General features: G+C 38.9%; 1 protein-coding gene across 4 annotated transcripts; it reads left to right on the forward strand.

The window, feature by feature from the left end:
• The first annotated feature begins 1933 nt into the window (after positions 1-1933).
• ELMOD2 (ELMO domain containing 2) lies at positions 1934-16638 on the forward strand. 4 transcript variants are annotated; one of them, XM_028745064.2, is made up of 9 exons: positions 1934-2071; positions 3714-3861; positions 5140-5168; positions 6091-6188; positions 7489-7618; positions 8580-8713; positions 9013-9081; positions 10526-10659; positions 11948-16638. In XM_028745064.2, exons 1-9 carry the CDS (start codon positions 2027-2029, stop codon positions 12097-12099), a joined length of 939 nt encoding a protein of 312 aa, XP_028600897.1. In that variant the 5' UTR covers positions 1934-2026; the 3' UTR covers positions 12100-16638. The 4 variants fall into 4 exon arrangements, with proteins under 4 accessions (XP_028600897.1, XP_028600898.2, XP_028600899.1 ...); XM_028745065.2 differs by lacking the exon at positions 1934-2071 and adding an exon at positions 2137-2235; XM_028745066.2 differs by lacking the exon at positions 1934-2071 and adding an exon at positions 2176-2281.
• The last annotated feature ends 567 nt before the right edge of the window (positions 16639-17205 follow it).

The raw sequence follows: 17205 nt of genomic DNA on the forward strand, positions 1-17205 counted from the left end.
ATGGGGGCTACATGATTATAACCTTCCATTTTTATGTATATAGGAAAATATGACGTGTAAGTATGTATTACAAGTGATAGTCTCCAACTGAAGTAAGCTAAGCTGTATTAGAACACAGCCAACTTCCCGAACCCTGCCCTAGCACTGGAACCAATGTCAAATTCACCAATAACTAGCAAAAGTTCACTTGAAAACCAATCACATGGTTATCAATAAGACTGTATCTGACTCAGGATGCTCACCTATGTGAACTGCAACATCTCTCTCTATACAAATGTCAGAAAACCACAAAAAACAAACCTTTATAGACACCCTAAAATGTGCTGCTGTATCCTATGCACTCAGAAACAATAGTACAAAGGATTACAATCCTACTTGGAAATAAGTACCACTAACTTGGAAGTTAGTGGTGTTTGCTTTCAAGTAATATAGCTAAAATCTATTATAGCAGCCACCAAGCATCTACAGCGACAAATGTTTTATGCAAGATAGAGCAGTGCATGGGTTAATGTTATTTCACCATCTTGTTTTTTATTTTAGAAAGGGACTACTGTATAACTGTATTTCAGGCCGAGACCACAGTGCTGTTGGTACAGCAAGACAGGTACCTAACATGGAAAAGGTCCAGCTGCACTCCCCGGCATTTTCAGCGTATTAAAAAAGAGAGAGGATATTATAGCAGGAGATGGGGAAAGACCTCTGCCTGAGACCCATCTGCAGTCTTTACAGGCCACACTGGGCTAGTCTTGAACAGACAGGCAGCTATGGATCTTTTGTTGTGGACTGGAAAGTCCTGGGATTCCGATTGGCTGAAGGGCGGCGCGTAAATCAGTTAAAATAACACGGAACATAAACCAAGTAGGACGTGCCGCCGGAAGCGGTGCCTGGCGCCCGAGACCCAACCTGCACCATCTCCTTCTTCCTCCTCTCCCTTCGGCCTGTACAAACCTTGCGAACACCTGAACGAAGGAGAAGGAGCGGCGGAGCGACCTGGTGGCCACAAGACGCAAAGCCAGCCGGAGACGCCTCCGCTTCTCCTCTGCGCCCGCGAGCTCCAGCCGGCGGCCTCGTTTCCCCCTATTTCCAACCCAACTTAATTGATGGTTATTATGGGATAATACATTATTCATAAGAATTGGCCAATGTGTCTCATTTCCGTGCTCGTTTACTGGCACTAATTAAATTATAGATATATATATATCTTAACCGGCTTGTATTATAATAATAATGATGATGACTGTGTTCCATTTGCTTTCCTAAAGTCCTAGTAAAATTATTTATTATTAATTGGGGACCGGCAAGTGTGTACGTGAGTCTTTTCTGGCTCCTTTCGGGGCACGCGCAGTGACCGTTGTGTCTCTCAATTCTTCTCCTCGTTTCACATTAACCCCACCGCTTTCAAAAAATAAAAATAAAATATTCAGGACCCCACGGCCCAATTTTCATTTGGCATCATTTTTATACTTCTTTATTGCCAAAACAAACCCCTCCCCCCCCCAAGCGGTTTCTCCTCAGAAGAAAGCAAGCCGCTTCCTTCCCTGTCCCAGCTTTCCCTCAGGAGCCTTCACGCTTTATAGGATGCCTGAGGAAGGGTCAGCAAGCGACTGAGCCGCCCACCCGCCCGCTCTCCGAAACCCTTTTTAAGGCTTAGAAACCAGCCGCCGCCCAACCAGAGCTGTCAACTGTTCCCTTTTTTAAAGGGAAATTCCCTTATTCCGAATAGGATTCCTCGCAAGAAAAGGGAAAAGTTGACAGCTACGCACCCAACCGGCGTCCGCCTCCCAACTGTCAGAGCGGCGCCTAGGCACGCAGGAGACAAGGCAGCGACGCCCCGCCCTCTTCGGCCGTCGCGAGCGTCTGTTGCCCCGGTAACGGCGGCGACGCTTTCGACGCCGGGTCCGCCACTGTGGGCAGCCCCGCCCACCCGTTCGGGGTCGTTAAACGGACATAACGGAAGACCCGCCCATCCCCCCGCTCCGCCCTTTTCGGCCCTCACGGGCCGGTCTGCGTTCGCCTGGTGGGCACCATGGAAGCCCCCGCGGACACGGACGCTCATGTCATTTCTAAGGAGGTGGGGAAAGGAGTTGGGAATGGTTTGTTAAGGGACGTGTTTCTCTGACAGGACACCCAACGCAACCCCTCCCCCATCTGGGGCCACATCACTCACTTCCGGGTCTGTGGGGGAGGCAACTTCCTTTTATGGTGGGGCCGTGGGAGGGAGCTGCTGGCGTGAAGGTGAAGTGAGGCCGCTGCCCGGCCTGCTGCGCTCTCGCTTGGGATGGTGTGACCAGAGTTTGGTACCGTTTAAGGGCGGGGAGGTGGGGGCGGGGGTAGAGCGTCTGGTGGAGCGTGCAGGGGAGGGGACGGCGAGAGGACCCTGGAAAATGGGGGCGGCGGGGACAATGCCGCCTATAGGCTCGTCCCCTTTCAAACCAGCTGCTCTTCTCTGGCCCGATATTCGCTTCCGGGATGAGGTTCATTAGGGAGCCGGTGGGCGGGAGGACTTGTTTGTGACTGCGTACACTAAGACGGGATCTTTTTGTATGCTGCAGTGGCCTCTTGAAACAGAACCTCCATATATTTATATATATATGTATGTATATGAATGAATCCCTGCAGGTTTTACAGTACAAACATATTTTCAAATGTTTAGGTCCTGTGGAGATACCCTAGAGAAGATGCTGGCCAGAATCAAGCCAGTAAAAGCTGGCGCTTGAGTATTCCTTTTTTTATGAGCTCGGGAAGAAGCAGCAAGACAGCAGTGAGCTCACAATCATGAGAGTAACTCACGTGCAATAAAATTGCCTTTTAAAACTACCGTTCTGTTACGATTTCTGCAATCATTGCTTCTGATACCTTTGCTGCTAGCGGAGGTGAAGGGATTAGGATGTTCTTAAATGTTTATATAGTGTGTTTATATGTTTACCCTTTAATGGTTAAGAGTTTAACCAGATGTTTTCTGGAATGGTAAACGACTGTAAAATCAGCATGAAGTCAAACCAAGCACTGAATGGACAGTAAGCCCAGCTACTAAAACTCAAAACTTAGAAAGTTTGGAAGAATAAAGACTTTGTCTGCAATACAGATGTGAAGACAAAACGGGGGGTGGGGGGAGTAAAAATGGGGAAAACTATCCCTCTCCCTAAATGCCCCCCCCCCCGCCTTCATGTCTCTAGTCTGCAAGAAAATGAGAGCAGGAGCAGTTTTTAAAAAGCAAGAAAAGCCCAGTTTGAGGCATTCTATTGAGACATCAATGGGGCATGCTCCCAAGTAACTGATACAAATGCAACCCTAATTTTGTTGGTTTCAAATGCTTAAGTACAGTGCAGGCTCTGTATATCTCTAGTCAGAAGTAAACTCCATTGAATTCAATTAGATTTTTGTTGTTGTCATTTAGTCGTGTCCGACTCTTTGTGACCCCATGGACCAGAGCACGCCAGGCACTCCTGTCTTACTCCCAAGTAATTGAATTTAGGATTCCAGCATTATTTAGTTTTGGGTGAAGTGCCCCAATAGTTTAATAGCTTGAAGCAGCTAGTACTGGAATTTAAGGTTTGCAGTTAATTCTGTGCACACTTACGTGACTTACTTGGGAGTATGTTCCATTAGGCTGCATGGGCCTTCTAAATTAACATAGTACAGAATTTTTGAGTATTTGTTATACTCAGTTACCATTTGTTTTTTGTTTTTTTTGTTTTGTTTTGGTGTTGTAGAAAATGATTGTACACTTATGGAGCTATTTGTATAGAAATATATTTCGATTTTGGCTAAAATGGATCTTGAGACAGTTGACTGGAAAATGTGAACTGCAGCGTATCTGTGATGGCTCAATGAAAAGAGCAGAAAGGACACTACGGATAGGTAATATATTTGAAATATACAACTTATACCTAAATTGTTATGTTCAATCTCCAAAGTTAGTTTGACAACCACAGAACAAGAGAGAATTTCAAGTTTTCATCTTCCATAAATATTTACTTTCCTTCTATGTCCTTAATTTTGGGTGGCTAAAATTCATGTAGATAAGGCTATTGATTCAACAGAGGAGACAGCTGTCAATATACACAATGTAGTGTATTGTGGTTTTGTCTTTTGCAGTGTGTTCCCTGTTCAGTATGTAAGCTGGTACAGTAGCTGTAAAATAAAGTCCTATAGACAAATAGTTATTTCAAATTAAAATACTGATTCCTTGCCTTTTCAGTTGCTCCAGCCATTCTCATCCCCTGTTTCTTTCCTCAGGCCTTTTCTTTTCATTCCTTTGGACCTCCCATTTTTCATTCTCAAGCTTAATTTTCTAATCTGATTCACTCCCTTGGTCTGCTGCCTCTTGAAATCCTGGCGCCTGCATTTATAGCCTCCTGGATCTTCTAGTCATTGTTGTCTTTCCTGCATCTCTCTTGGAGATTAGTAACTCCGCATGAATCTCCCCTGCCCTTTTTTTTTTTTTTTTTGCTGCAAAAGGCTAAGGGTGTGTTTACACTTATGACTTGAAACACAGCCAGGTCATTTTCCCCTGCTGCATTTCATGCCTTATTTGCACAGAGATGTTCAAATCAGAGAGGGGATAGGGATGCTTTCACCTTATGTGTGCGACATTTTTGTTTCCTTGCCCCTGTAATCCTCCTGGAACTCCTATTCATTTTACTGTCATAAGTGCTTGTGGAGTCATCTGCAGTTGCATGCTCGCTGTTGAAGTATGTTTACATTACCGCTTCAGTGGTTAGCATGCTTCAACAGTACATTGGGAGGTCTGTTCCTTGCAGTGTAGGAATTGGACCTTTATTGTGGTGGCACCTTCCAATTTGAACTCCCTTCTGCTCCATATCAAAGACAGTAAAGGCACTGTCTTTACTGTATTTTTGGTGTCTGTTGAAAACCAACACCAACAAGCCTTTTACACTCAGATTTTTATTCTAGTTTTTAACTCTCTTAGATTATAAATTTTATATATAGTTGTTTTTATTGTTAAATCACTTATAGATGTATTATGGGAAGCAATTAAGACATGAAATAAATAAATTAGAGGTATTAAACCACGGTTACAATCATGCTTATTCAATTGTCTTGTGTAATTTTAGAAATCAGAATCTAGGGTCTATGAATTTCTTTTAAAACATGCATGTTTTTATCTTAATGCAGAACATTCGTTGGAATCATCAAAATGTAAGGTAGGTTAACTTTATATTACGCCCAGCATCTAAAGTCAAGCCCAATTCCCTCCCCCCCTTTGGGTAGAAAACCTCCAAAGTTACATTCATGAAAGGCACTATGTAAGAAACACAGCTCTAAAGCATACAGAACTAAGTTTTCTGATCCTTGGATCCTCATCATTTTTCTAAAAAAAGAGGCCCAATATTATTATTTGCACCTGTTTGGGCTTCTTCTGAGTAAATGTGCACAAGATTGGCTTTATCATTGCTGTAGCAATGATATGCCAACCAAGGCTAGTCAAGAACTAGACTGGATGCAAACTGGATCAAGTCTGATTCATGAGCCTGCTTAGTTTACATTATCTGCAGTTATAACAACACTGCTGTGGTACAGTTTTTGGCTTGCTGTTAACAGTGGCGTAGTGTGGGGGGTGCCGGCCGCACCATCTGGGGGTTAGGGGGCGCAAATCCACGGGTTAGGGGGCGCAAATTACTTGCCTTGCCCCGGGTGCTGACAACCCATGCTACGCCACTGGCTGTTAATGAAACAGTGATGAGGAACCTCTGGTCTTTAGGTCTAATTAAATGTGCTTGGCCTTCCCATCTGGCCCAGACCCCTATGGCCAAGCCACACCCACCTGTCCTATGCCTAACATGTGAGGCAGGGTAAAGATGTGGCAGAGTCAGAAGAAGTTTGCAGACATTGCAGTCAGCTGTTCGGTGGTGTCTTTAAAGCGCTGTGCACTGAACTTCACAAGCCCCACCAGTCAGCTCATTCCCACACTCCCAAACTGTGAACTTGAACCTTTTGAGGGAGTATGACTCCATCCAGAACAGGTTGTGGAATCCCTACTCATAGTAATCTCCTGAAATGTAAAGTAACTGCTATTAAAACAGATATTTTGTGTCAGAAGATTGATGTTTTACTTGTATTTATCAGGCTTTACAAAGGGCTGTGTATTCTTCTAAAGATGACGTGGAAAAATGTGTGGCACTCATCATAGAACAAAAGAAGATTAATACACAAAAGGATGCAGTGTAAGCCTATTATTGTTCTAAAGATACCTTGTTTGGAACTTTATCTTTGAGGTCATTGAAAATGTGTTTTGTTCAAATAGACACTGAGAATTAGTAATTCATTCAAATTAGTCTTCATAAAATGCATTTAGTGTATCTTGTAATTCATACATAGTAATGTGATTCTTAAGAGATTTGCTTAAAAACTATTTTTAAAAGTGTGTTAATAAGCAATGATCTGAGTAGAGTCTGACTTCATTGAAATCAGCAGTTTTGCTGTGGACTTCAGTGAAGATAGAATGATACACAGTAACATTCTTTATCTAAAATACATGATTCTGAGAACCTAAGGAAATACCGGCCAGTTGCCAACTTCCCTTTTGGGGGCAACGTTCTTGAGCAGGTGGTCACTGAGCAGATCCAGGTGCTCTTGCAGGAGACTGGTTTTCTAGATCCATTTCAATTGGGATTTTGGCTTGGCTTTGGCACAGAAACTGACCTGATTACCTTATAATGACCTCTGTCGGGAGAAAGACTTTGGAAATGTGCCCGCCTTTTGATACCATTGGCCATTGTATACTCCTGTAGAGGCTATTTGAATTGGGGGTGGGCAGCACTGCTTTGCAGTGGTTCTGGTCCTACTTGGTCATCTTTAGCGAGTGATGCTTGGAAAGTGTTTTTTTGGCAACATTGGGGTTTCATTGTGCTGTCGCTGAGGGCTCAATTCTATCTCCCATGTTGCTTAATATCTATATGAAGCTGCTGAGTGACCTGGAGTTTCAGAGTGTGTTGTCAGCAATATGCGGGTGACACACAGCTCTATTTCTCCTTTACATCTACAGGCATGGCAACGGATGTGCTAGACCAGTGTGTTGCCTTGGTAGTGGACTGGATGAGAGCCAATAAATTGAAGCTCAATCCAGATAAGACAAAGGCATTGTTAGTGGGTGGTTCCCTAGACTGGATGGATGGGAGACTTCCTGCTCTTGAGAAGGGTACAATCCCTCTTAAGGAGCAGGTATGTAGCTTGAGGGTGTTCCTGGATCCATTACTGTTGCTTGAAACCCAGGTGGCCTTGGTGGAGCAGAGTGCCTTCTGTCAGTTTTGGCTGGTGGTCCAGCCACACCCCTATCTGGACAGGGATACCCTAACTTCTGTGGCCTATATTTGTCATAGTTTAGAATGGTAAGCGAAGTGGTCTGGGAAATGAAGGTTATATGATTTTCAACTGGTACTAACAGCTGTTCTCCATTTTTATTGCAGATGAAAGCTGTTTATCACCTGTTAATTATAATTCTCTTTGTGTTTTCCTATATTATAGGTTTGCTTCAAAGCTGCAATTAAGTTTGCTACAGATATCAGGATGTAAGAAACTTTATTCGGCCGTAGAAGAGCTGAGAAAACAGCCATATAACTCTGATAATAAAGAACATGAAGAGCAACTAATGGAGGTAAAAAAAAATAGATTTTGTGCCTTTTATGGCATGTTTAATGTCCAATTTGTGATGTTAAAAACAAGCATCAATTTTGAACTCAGTCTACTGAAGTTACAGTTGACCAGGCTAATGTAGTAAGGCCACTCTTATCTGCAATAGAAGTTCATGCAGTTATGAGTGATGTGAAAAAAGGGATTGGTGAAAGTTGTGTCTCATAATAATACTAAAACACAAGGCCATCCAATGAAATCGATTTAGCATTAAGTTTTGAAAAGGCAAAAGGAAGTATTTCACACAGCATACTTAATTTACGGAATTCATTGCTACAGGCAGGATACAGTGATAGCTACTTGTTTAAATAGCTTTAAAAAGGAATTAAACAGATTAGGAGAGGTGGTTAGAAAAATAATTGGTGTTTTTCCAGGTTTGTTAAAAATTCCAATCTGATTTTCAATAGTAGTATGACTCTAGTTACTGAGGCCTAGAACACACGGGATAGCTCAGATACAAAATGCTGGACTGGAGGGTATAATTTAACAGCCAGTCTTTAGTGAGATGCTAGACAACACCTGCAAAGCAAGTGTGACTTTGCAGTTTTATATTTGTTGGGAGAATCTTATAAAACAGTTGATTGTGAGTCCATATACTTTAGTACAGGTTCATTCAGTCTGTTGCCTATGTGGAGTTCTGGACTAACTGCTACATTGAATTCAATAGGAGGAGGAAAACTGTGTTCAGGGAGTCCTATGTGCACAGGAGAGCTTCATGCCCGAAGCAGATTGCCATGAAAGCTCTTTATCGCTTGCCACACTCAAAAAGAAAAAGCTTCCTTGTTAATACATTTCTTTGCATCCTGTGTTTCAGGATGCTTATGCCATTTTGTATGGCATCCAGTTTGATTAATGGTATCTATTTGTATTTAGAATGAGTTGGGGGAAATACTGATAATTCTGTTAACAGTAGCATATTTATACAGCTTTGGAATTTGTTGATGCCCCATGAAAAACTGAAGGCTAGAATCACGAAGCAGTGGTGTGACATTGGTTTCCAAGGTGATGACCCTAAAACAGACTTCAGAGGAATGGGCATGCTGGGATTAACTAATCTTCTGTAAGTCAAAAATATTATGTAACAGTGGGTATTCTTTTGCTGATGTAAATAAATGGGTATTAAAAAGAGGGTATTGGATTCAGTCTTCAACAACCTGCCAATCTAATTAATCTATATTATTTCAAAAGCTATTGTCCTACTGTTCATTAATTTATTAACACCATTAATTATACTGTAGAGCAATTGACTTTGCAAGGCAGTGGTTATAATGTGAATGTTTAGAAAAGTAATTTTTAATCACTGCTAGTATAAGCAGTCTCTTGCAAACATAATTACTTTGTGTGTACATATATTTTCAGATATTTTAGTAAACACTATCCCCGTGAAGCTCGTCAAATCCTTTCTCGCTCAAATAATCCAAAACTGGGGTAAGCTACTTTTTAATAAAATTGCTGTCATAATTGACTCTTAAACCTGAAAAAGTAAAGATATCATTATTACTTTAGTTTCTAATAAATAATCTGAAAGTATATTTATCTTCTGCACCTCCTCTTCTATAATATTTGTGAGAGTAATCCAGTAATTTCTAGGGATCCCATAAGTGAAAATATTTTTTCATTGCATGTTAGCCTTATGCCTGTCCTATCTCACTTTTCCTCTGTACCTCTATTGTGTGTGGTTAGATTGTCCTGTTGATGTCTTCACACAAAAGACCCTAGTAACTTTTTCTCTCTTGCTCCTCCACCGTATATGTATAACCTTAAGGATTTTTCTATTAGACTGAACCTGTCCAAGCATCTTATCAACATTCTTGGGCGTTAATAACTGAAACTCATTCAGTAAAATTGGACTAGACACCTCCATTAAAGGAACTGCATTAAATGTTGTAGTTTTGAACAAACACAATCAGTGTCTTCCATCCACATGATGTAGGCATGTGAGCAAATGGGAAGCATGTCAAGTTGAATGCTGTCTATAAAGACCTTGTTCCTGTTTTTCAGGATCAGTAAGCATAGCAGATTGCCAGGTTGCAGTCCTTAATAGTGCTCTACCCACATAAAATCCTAAAAGTAAAGCCAGATCAAATAGCAATGCTGTCCTCAACAATACTGCCTTTTAAACTTAATTTTCACTCACTATCATTATTAGATAAAGCCTATTTCATAAATGTTTTTTAATTTTTAATTTATTTTTTCGATGTCATAAGAGATGTTCGCCAACCAGGTGCCTTCCAAATGTTTGAACTACAACTCCCATTATCTCTGACTGTTGACCATGCTAGCTGGATATGATGGGGTTGTAGTTCAAAACATCTGGAGACTGCCAAGTTGGGGAAGCCTGTTTTAGGTGAGGGATAATAACACACATTTTTTAAATGGCTGTCATTCTACACCACACACCCCGTAGATACAAATAGCTTCTTGCCCCATCCTATCATTAGCAGAAAATGAGTACATGCTGCAAAATGGTCAAATAAAGGCAAATTGCTTAATTTGTATAATATGAACATATTACATAATTTGAATTACCTTAGTGTAGTTTTAGTGGTGTTTTTAAGTATCTTATATTCACTTCTCTTAGTAATTTGAAAATTGTGTTTGGACATGGGAGTTGTGTTTAACTTTGGTAACCCTAGGGCCCAGTGAATGGTCTTGGATTGGTAGGCAGACATTGCAGTATAGCTGAACTTGGGAGGTTATGCATAGAATGAATAAATTTATATTTTTTAAAAAATTGTTAACACTGAAGATGTCTCAAGACTTCTAAAATAATCATAAAGGTAATAGTTTGCCTTCGGTTATCCTTGACATTTATACTGCTTAAAATGCAGAAATCAAAAAGTATAGTGATTATAACGTCTGTGTATTACAGTTATTCTTATGCAATAGTTGGGATCAATTTGACAGAAATGGCTTACAATTTATTGAAGAATGGACATTTAAGAACTCACTTCTACAACTTGGTTCCTGGTGAACCACAAATGAAAGACTTCCATCAGTTTTATTGTGAGTATCTTCAACTAGCTTTTATATATGGATAACAACTTCAGTGGTTTGGAAGCTGCTGTTTCTGAACTTAGTTAGAGGCAGAATATTCTCACTAGTTTGTTAACATGTTCAACCATAACGCTTGCAGAGATCTTTTTTTAAAAAAGAATCTGCTGTGTTTTCTGGAAAGCATGTTGAATCCTACCATGATCCTGTCAATGCTATCGCATCTCAAAAGCGCAAGGATGGGGGTATCAACATGCTTTCAGGAAAAATAATGCTTCTCTATATTTAAATGAAAGATGAATTTCAAAGGCCTTATACACACATTACACTACTGGAGAAGAAATGAATGTAATCAAGCGTCTATCACGTGTATTTGTCTCCAGAAGAGTGGAGCCATATACACCACTGTAAACTTTGACTTTTTTGGCAAAAGCAGCCTCCACATTCTGACTGAAGGTGCTCTTCCTTGAACAGACAGAGAAAAGCTGGAGAATAACTTCTGGCTGTGACTCCTTGTCCTATTCATATAAACCTATTCACCTCTGCAAATTAATATAGGGTAGGGTTGATTACACATATTGCATGTGTTCCAAAAATAATATATTTGCTTAATAACCCAAGATAGGAGTGAACCCTATGGCTTTGTATTTAGCCCTTTCAAGTGAGCAAACCAACTAGGAAGTCTTCAGTTAACTATGGTCCCCCATTTTGTCTGTTTTGGGAATCTATGGTTAACCGCTTAATAACAGGTTATTAAGCTGAGAGAGATGGTCTTATGAACAAATATATAAATTATATGAACAAGCCATAATCTATGGGTAGAGAATGTTATACTACTACTACTACTACTAATAATAATAATAATAAGAATCGGAAATGAAACAAATGACTGCTAAATTATTTTGTAGTGCTCCCCGAACCTTAGTATGCTGTTGTATGTGTTTGTTGCATACGTACAGTATATGGAAATACAAGATTATTGATTTTCCTTATAAGTGCATATTTTATGCAAAGCATACCAAATTTGAAACTGTAATTTCAAATGTAATTTGATATAGCTTCTACTCTTCTACATTTCAAAAATAGTGCCAGTGTCCAATCTTTTGGTTGCATGTGCCTGAAGTAGCTCTCTTTGGCGGTATTCAGCTAAGATTTACTCAAGTTGACATACTGAAATTAATGGCTCTTAACTTAGTCATATTTATTAATTTTAATGGGTTTTCTAGTCGTTTTTGAAAAGCTGCTTAGAGGCAAACACATGTGTTGTCTCAATACGCTTTCTATGTTTTGGTCTTTACAGGTTATTTGGCTTACGAATTTGACAAATTTTGGTTTGAAGAAAAGCCTGAAAGTATTATGTACTTCAACCAGTATAGAGAGAAGTTTCATGAAAAAGTCAAAAAACATCTTCTGGATTACGATGTAGTCCTTGCCTTAAGAAATGAAATATAGTAATGTGCATTCCTTTGGATTCTGTCTATAAAAATTATGCACTTGACTGGGATTCTCATATTTAACCAAAAACTTCACTTAGTGATCACAAAGTTTTATACATCTATTTTTTTTATTTAAAAAAGTGGTTGAGAGAGCTTGGACAATCAACACTTACTTAGGTCTGTATTTGCTGAAGGTAAGAACTTTTTAGAGACAAATATCCTTTCTGTACCACAGATCCTCATAATTTTTGTATACCTAGCAGATGAAACAGGTTCTTGTGCTACATTTTCTCTAGCAATAGCTTCTTTTCCATATTTGACTGGTATTAGCTTACAACCAGAGATGTTGCAATACTTCTTGAACAGAAATAGCTTTTGTTTAAATGTATTAGGTTGCATTTTCTCTCTCTTCTAACCTGGAACACATGGTCTTTTATTATTACACTACTGGGGGGAGGGGAACCACTAGCAGGTTAAATGATTTGGGTGTATGAGAAAAAAGCTTCACTTCTGTTTATTGAAGACTATTTGTTTGATTTTTCTCATGGCAGCATGCTTAAACACTGCCAGAGTTAAAACTTTTGTTTTTAAATAGGTCTTTGCATTTTATCAGAAATATATTAAGTTAAATATATTTTCCTGTACTAGACTATTTTTATTTAAAATGTTGTAACTGCTTTCACATATCAACCATTGCTCTATTTCCCCCTTTCTTTTGTCACTTAAGTTCACAGCTAAAGCTTACGAATACTAGAGCTCCAAATATTCAGTAGAAGATAATTGGGCAATTAAGTAAATTTTCTTTAATGAATTGCCATTTTGTATTGAAGAAGGCAACTCAGATGGCATATTCCAAGACAATCTAAAGATTCTTCAGCTATTGAATAAGCATGTTTAAAATGCTTCTAATCAAACTTTAGTTGCAGGTAGCCTTGCTTTAGGGATAGGGTGATTAGTTCAAAGATTAATCTTTTAAAAGTGCCTTGTACTTACTTCATGTGCGCTTCAAATCTGAAGCTGAGACTGAGTTGTTGCTGTTCCTAAAACACGCTGGCTTTGTTGTAAGAATTGATATTGGAATTGAGCAAATTCCTATTTCATCTTACTAACTGATAATCGACTAATTAGACTGCTGATAAGGAAAAAGAGTGCAGCAGGAAGCCATGGGGAGAACATATGATGCCACATGGCAACATTGTAGGCATTACATATGCTGGAAGTATTATCTAAAACCTGTGACATTTAAAAGTAATAATTTATCTAGAACAGTAAAAAAAAGGACAAAGCAACATTGATGATATCTAACTTATGGGAAAGAACATGCTTCTCGAAGTTCCTTTCTACCAGAGCAGTAGAGCCCTGACAGAGAGATGGAGTGGATCACAGAAGGCTTTTCAGTATCTACATCTATTTTTAGAGATGTTTGATCACTTTTGTGCAATACAAGAAATCTTTCAAGAGAAATTTGATATCTGCAAAATGCATTGGGGCACAATCAAAAAAGTCCATATGCGCTCTCTCTGTATAGGGACAACCCTATTTTCTCCTGTTAGTTGGAGATTTGTCTTCACAGAGAAGTGTGTACCTGATTATATATGAGCACTGGATCAAGTGGTTCATGGTATCAGAATGTATACAAAAATCATTCCTGGCTGAAACTGTTGTAAATGTATTTTCCTTTTCTGTATGCTATACGGTACATTTATTGCACGCTTCATTCCATTTGAGTTTTTCTTTGAAATGGTTTAATTGACAACCTTTTTTAATTTAAGAAATTTCATTTATTTTACTTAAAAGAAACCTTGATCTTCTATACTAAATGCTTTAAATATAGTGGCAATAGAAAATTCTAGAAAATATACCAGAAAAGATTTTAAGGTATATATTCATATATAGTTGTCACATTACTTGTTTACTACATTAGTATTAAATAAGAATCAATGGCTCTGCAAAAAATAAAGCTGATGCAACATTGTGCATGTGAACAGCAGCATCTACATTGTTCCTGTGATTTCATTAATTTGGACCTGTAGGGATTTGGTAGGCTGAGTCTATCTGAGCCTTTCCAATACAATCTGGTTTTTTTTCCTTTTTTTCTTTTTAACAAGTTCATATTTTCCTGTCAGATGATAAACCTAAGGAAGACTGATAGATTATAAACTTTGTCAACTCCCTAATGCTAGTGATGAGTGGAACCATAGTTCCACTCCAGGAATGTTTGAGTTGTCATTCTACCAAAACTCTGGGCTAGATTATGCAACAATTAAAACATAAACCAGCAAACCGACTAGTTTTAAGGTTTTATTTTATTTTTGTTAAAATAACATATTAAATGAAAATGATTATCAACAGAGCACAAAGTGATATAATGCTAACATACCCAGTTTCAGGCAGTATAAATATGCTTTTCAGTGGTGCTAACAATCATAGTTGACAATTTTTAGGAAAGAGGTTTCTAAAGTTTTGAAGCCATCAGTTGTGTTGTAAATATTTTGAAATTCTCATTCCTTACTGGAACAAATTTGTATCTTCCTTCTTTAAATGTATTGTTGATTTTTTGTAAAGCTGTGTTCCTTAATTACAGATAGTGATGTAGCTATCCTATGTGGATGTAATTTTTAGGTATAATAACTAAACTTAATAAGGCCATTCTTCATTGGTTTTTTAAATACATTGGTCTCATTCAGCTGTAATGATCCCGGTCTGCTAAAGTATAGTTTATTGGATGAGAAACAAACCATCTGCCCTCTTGCCCTGCCCCTCATGTGTTCAGTTTGGCAAAGTTTTCTTGAATTCTTAAACTACCACCTTCTTGGACATTCAGATTACCTCCAAAAAAGAATTTGAAGCTAATTTGGAAGGTAGCCCTTAAGCCACAGTTTGCATATGCAGACATTCTGGGAAACATTTAAAGAAAGTAGGCAAGCTTTATTGAAGATGGCTACTAGGGGGAAGGGGAAACTGCATGAGCCAGTAGCTCCTGGTCAAATACCTATGATTTATCCGACAAATGGCTACAACTGAACTGGGCCAATGTATTCCAGTAGCTGTTTAGCTTGTATATATATTTGCCCATTTTTTTGAAAATAATTAATTATAGACTTGTAGTTGAACCACTTAATCTAGTTTTGAGCTGTGAAAACCTAAAGAGACTGGTGGTAGATAGAAATATGTTGTAAAACAGGGTTTTTCATTAAATATTGCATTGTGACAATCGTAAGACAATATACTAGTATATCTGCACTGTTTCTTTAGAAAGAAACAAATACACATTGAAATACACACAAGCAGCCATTTATTTTTTCACACAGCTGTTCACATTGTTTTTCTCTATGTGGTGTGAGGTGAGAGGGCTACATGGAAAAACATGTAGACATCTATGTGTATCACTTTCACTATTAACGTTTCTCCAAAAGCTTTTGAACCTGTGACTGTATGATACATTGTGGGAAGGCAGATCCAGCATAAAAGTTCGTTTTACAGACTTGAAACCAGAAGCGGCTTGCATTTCCACCTGCTCAAGGCAATCCTACTGAATTCTCCCACTTTCTCATTCTAATCACTGCTTTCCCTGCCTATCCATTCCAGATGGTTCCTTGACCTTTGTAGTTGCTTTTGGGGAGCAGTGCTGGGGGATGAGCCAGCAGAGACCCATTATGGGAGCAGAGTTCTGCTCATCTATCTGGATCTAACCCACAACCTTTCAAATTGCATTCTCACAAAAATGGCTACTAGCTGGGAAAAAAAATATTGATCTCCAAATTAAGCTCTATGGCACAACCGAATAACACTTAAAGTTTGGCTTATAAAAAAAATGGATTTCATAAAAATCTTGGGCACTTGAGTGCATATTACTGGACTCAACTAGGAAATGAAGCAAGCATTAAAATATCTTAACAAGACAAACAAGTAGTAAACAGCTTCCTTAAAGGGAGCAAATTACAAAAATCACTTATAGCAGTATGAGCCACAATATTTGTTGACTGCCTGCAAATGAAAAAACTCTAGGAAAAAGGGTATACTTTTAAACTTGTAGTGGAGCTTCAATCTGGAATTGCCAACTATCACAGACACCATTCATAAACTAGAGATGCCATATTATTGGTTGTGCTGTATTTAGGTGTCCATGTTCATTGGATTATTTACCATAGCCACAGATGCACTAGATCATGTAAAAATATCCAAGAGGCAGAAATGGAGACCACAGAATCCTCTTCTATAACAACCTGCTTTTTAGCTTTCCAAATGTATGTCAAAAGTGTCATAATTACAGTTGCATTAGTAAGGTTCTGTAGCCTGTACTGATAACTTACTGTTTCTTGTCCTTATGATGTGCACTTGTACTGGTTACTTCTGCGGTGCTCAGGCTGGTGACAGTTTTTTTCTGTTGCTGCCCTTTTCCACTGTGAGGAACACATACGGGCAGTGACTTGTAAACCTTTGTGGAGCAAGAGCATTGCCCATTACTAACTGTGTGTAGTTTGGAAGCAATAAAATGTGATTCTTGTTTGGGTGTGGAATGACTGCTAGCAAATAAAGATCAAGTTGATCAGAAGCTTTGTTTTGCTCAGGTATGTTGTATTTATTGTTTTCACAGTCCCCTTTGTAGGTTCCAATGTTGCTACAAGAGTACTTACTACAAGAGTACTTGTGTTACAGGAGTACTACTTGCTAAGTCTGTCTGTGGAACACAAGGATGAGAGGAGTTTTGAGTTCAGCAACAATTGCAAGGGCCACAAGTTCCCCAGGCCTGATCTATATGATGGGACCTGGGACTGCATCACCTGGATGTAGAGGGACTGCATGTTGGCTACCCCTGTTCTAGATAAAGTCTTACTCCCCTGCAATAATTCTGATTTCTCTGCTACTTAACTCAGTAGAAGTCAAAAGAGTTACACCATGAAAGACCGTTGCAATTTTCCATCTGATAATAGTTTAATATCTTTTTCAAAAAACAAAAAAGAGCCTTGATTACATTTACCTACTGTGGCTAAAACCACGTCAGACAGTTCAGTATCTTAAATAAGAATTAAAGCAATGGCTTTGGCTAAAAAAAAAATACACCTGGAAAAGTTACATGATCATAATATACAATATATAAAAAAACAAAAAGGAGGTGGAA

This window comes from Podarcis muralis, chromosome 9 (assembly GCF_964188315.1).
Source record: "Podarcis muralis chromosome 9, rPodMur119.hap1.1, whole genome shotgun sequence".
Classification (NCBI taxonomy): Eukaryota; Metazoa; Chordata; class Lepidosauria; order Squamata; family Lacertidae; genus Podarcis; species Podarcis muralis.

Excerpts from the sequence above, each read along its gene's own strand:
- ELMOD2 (XM_028745064.2), top strand. The coding sequence starts at position 2,027 with ATGGAAGCCCCCGCGGACACGGACGCTCATGTCATTTCTAAGGAG. Across the intron at positions 2,072-3,713 it reads CTCATGTCATTTCTAAGGAG|AAAATGATTGTACACTTATG; the intron begins GTGGGGAAAGGA and ends TTGGTGTTGTAG. Across the intron at positions 9,082-10,525 it reads TCAAATAATCCAAAACTGGG|TTATTCTTATGCAATAGTTG; the intron begins GTAAGCTACTTT and ends TGTGTATTACAG.